Source organism: Mchenga conophoros, linkage group LG3 (genome assembly GCF_057382185.1).
Source record: "Mchenga conophoros isolate Kocher_MC1m ecotype Shallow Benthic linkage group LG3, M_conophoros_male_GT1.1, whole genome shotgun sequence".
NCBI classification, from domain to species: domain Eukaryota; kingdom Metazoa; phylum Chordata; class Actinopteri; order Cichliformes; family Cichlidae; genus Mchenga; species Mchenga conophoros.
The window spans coordinates 190,109-193,192 of record NC_140528.1 but is presented as its reverse complement, the minus strand read 5'-3'; the positions used below and the strand labels follow the sequence as shown (position 1 = coordinate 193,192).

The 3,084-nt window shown below is 40.8% G+C and overlaps 1 protein-coding gene across 1 annotated transcript in view; it reads left to right on the top strand.

Annotated features, from left to right (window-relative positions):
• Positions 1-388: 388 nt before the first annotated feature.
• The window catches only part of LOC146576899 (neoverrucotoxin subunit alpha-like), a 7,757-nt gene continuing 5,061 nt past the window's right edge, over positions 389-3,084 (top strand). The window contains exon 1 of the mRNA XM_085267594.1: positions 389-468. Within this exon, the coding sequence (XP_085123720.1) occupies positions 389-468 (80 nt within the window). The remainder of the gene's footprint in view (positions 469-3,084) is intronic.

Here is a 3,084-nt window from a genome sequence, read left to right as displayed (position 1 = left end):
TTGTATCCTTCCTTCACACCAACTGGTCACCAGCAGCCAGGTGTCTGAGCTGAGGAAACAAAAGGCACACTTACAGTCTAAGCTTTGGTTTCCCCCTAATGTTAGAGTTAGCCTCACTGCTACAGTCTCATGTTGCTGTCACAAGGAAGCCACAGGGATCTTGCGCTCACTCTTCATAGAAAGTGACTGTGATATGTTAGTGGTTTGAGTTTTCATAGTAAGCTCCTTGAAAGTTGTCAGTCTGTTTCACTGTGGTGAGACTTACCATAGTCCTACTCAGACCCAAGCACCCTGCTTTAAATGTGTGTGGTTGTCTGTGCTGGTCGGCCTGCAGGTGTTTCTCTGTATTTGACAAAGTGGTTTGTGTTTGTTCTCTGTTACAGCAACCATGATGGATGCTCTGATGCTGGTGGAGAGACGTGAGGTCAGCCAGGATTCACCTTCAGAGAGGGCTGAAGGGGCTGGACAGTGGGAGGTGAGCAGAGCTGGAAGGATGATGGCCTGTGTGGTTGGGTGGAGGACAGACGATACAGTCAGATTCAATATAAAGCAGGTGGAGCTTTGACAGCAACCACACAGACCCAGGGAAATAATCTCTGGATGATTTAAATGAGACTTTAACTTGTTTTAGTCACATTTGTGATCACTGTGTGGTTTCTGTCTTATTGTACTGTGTATGTGGAAGAATACCTGAGTGAAAGTTTAAGGTTTATGATGAAGTGTGAATCTGTTTAAATGCAGCCTATGACCACAGTAAGGGTAAGCAATGTTACATCATCACCTACAGTTGGTTGAATTGTGGCTGATTTAAAAACTATAAAGGTAGAAAGCTGAGTGCTGCCACTGCTGGCGCTCTCATCTTCACAGCGACTGTGAGGCTCACCGCTCTGGTGTTTAAAGAACTGTGACATTTGCCAAAACGCCAGCTGACTCTAATTACAACCCCGCTTATGCACATTCTCCAGTGTGTGTGTGAGAGAGAGAGAAAGGAGGCTGGTGCCATTGAGTAAAGTGTTTTTATTTCCATGAGTAGTCTAATTCATGGTTAAGTATCACATTAACCACAGCACCAGCTGTTTACAGTCATTTATTGTTCTACTAAATCCTGCTGAGGGGAAACTTTAGAGCAGAGAGAGCCACATACAACCCACTTTGATGTAAAGTGGGTTAAATCACGGCAACTTTCTTCTCTGCCAGTGTAAAATGTTTACCTATAACACCATCCTAGCCTTGTTGTGTTTTTTCATGCCAGTATGGAAGCTTTTATCTCTGAGTTGATCAGCGCACATAACAGGAAAAAATGACTGAATGTCTGAGTTTGACTTTTGCTCTGAGAGTCAGCAGCAGGATTGGTCGATGTCCTTTCAGTCATGCTATTGTTACTTTGTCACAACGCTGATGACTAAAGGAATGACCAAAGAGCAGACTATTTTATGATTGCACTTCTCTCTCTGTAACAGGTAAAATGTAGCACAAATGAACACCAATAAACAAACAAAAATTAATAAAACACACATAAAAAGCAGTCACACTCACAGTATACTCACATTTCAAAATCTGACAGTCAGAAATATATATGCTCCTGTTGTTTTCTCTTGTATGATGATGATTCTGATGGATCAGTATAGCCACCACACACACACACACACACACACACACACACACCAACTTCACGCCCAGTCATGACTTTGTTTGAAATTAGAGTTATTGCCGTTAGGTTTGGGGGGAAATAAATTGATAGAGCATAGTATCTAGATATTTTAATGACGTTTGATGATGATGATTGACTGTCTCATGGCAACATTTATGGCAGATTTTGTTGACAGCGTTGGTGTGTTTGATCGTCTCATTTTAGTGCAAAAAAATAGCTGATCTGACTGGATGAAACAGATATTGACAAAGTTTAACTTTGAGGAAATATTTTGCAGTAAAAACGTGATAAATCACAGTGTGTTTTATTGCAATACTCAGAAGGCTGCAAAATGTTTATAAATGTGTGGTGCAACACATAGAGTCATGTAGTTTTCTTTATTTGAATTTCAGCAATCTCTCTCCCGATATTTCACTGGTGATATATTGAAGTGGTGATTATTTTTAGTTATAATGAGGTGATCATTGTTATTTGTTCACAAAAAGGTCAAAAGCTGTGGTGGAAAAAGTGGCCAGAAATGCACAGGAAGGATTGTCATTACTGAACAGGTCAGCCAAGATTTTTAGCCGTCTTTTCCTGTGCTGAGTCACACATGTGCTGTGATGAAACTTGTTAGACCACAAACATCTGTAGTGTTTCTCATTTTCTCCCTGAGAACTGTGGATGATGTTTAATGATGATGTTTAATCGAAGTCTGATCAGTGGGTTAGTTTGATCAGAAATTTTCCTGCTTTTTCTTCTTTGTATACTTTGAACTAATGAAAAAATGAATCTGGCACTCACACTGTCTGTGCAGTCTGCCAGCAGGGTGTCAGTAAAGAGCAGTGTTCAGCCCATAAGATCAGTCTGTGTCTTTCTTATTGTTTTGGAGGTAGAACTCTGTCGGCATGTCAAGTTTCTTTCTGACAAATGCAGAATCTTGCAGTAAAATCTGCCATCATTTATCTTTCCGGCGTTTCCATTGTTTATATTGAAGAGTAACAATGATGGAGTGACTGAGCGCTCAAAGTGCCTGTTAGTGTTGGTGTATGAGGTGAAATAGTCCCACTTACTTTTAATTTCAGTTTTCTGTGAGTCACAGCTCAGCAGCATGAGATGTTCATTTATAGCTTTTTGTGGAAGTACATGTTTGCAGATTACATTTGTTTTCTCACTGATCAAGCTAGAGAGGGAGAGCTAGTGTTCTGACTCATGCTGTAGACGAGTGGCTCTACGAGTCCACAGTGTTGGCTTCACTCAACTATGAAGGTGGCATGTTTTCTCCCACTGTCGATCCTGTTATAGCTGAACAATTAGATGCCCCTTTTAGGTTGGATGAAATTGTGCATGCAATCAAGACCATGCACAATATTAAGGCACCAGGACCTGACGGGTTTTCAGTTGAATTTTTAAAAACATTTATAGACAAGTTAGCCCCACTACTTCTTTCAGTG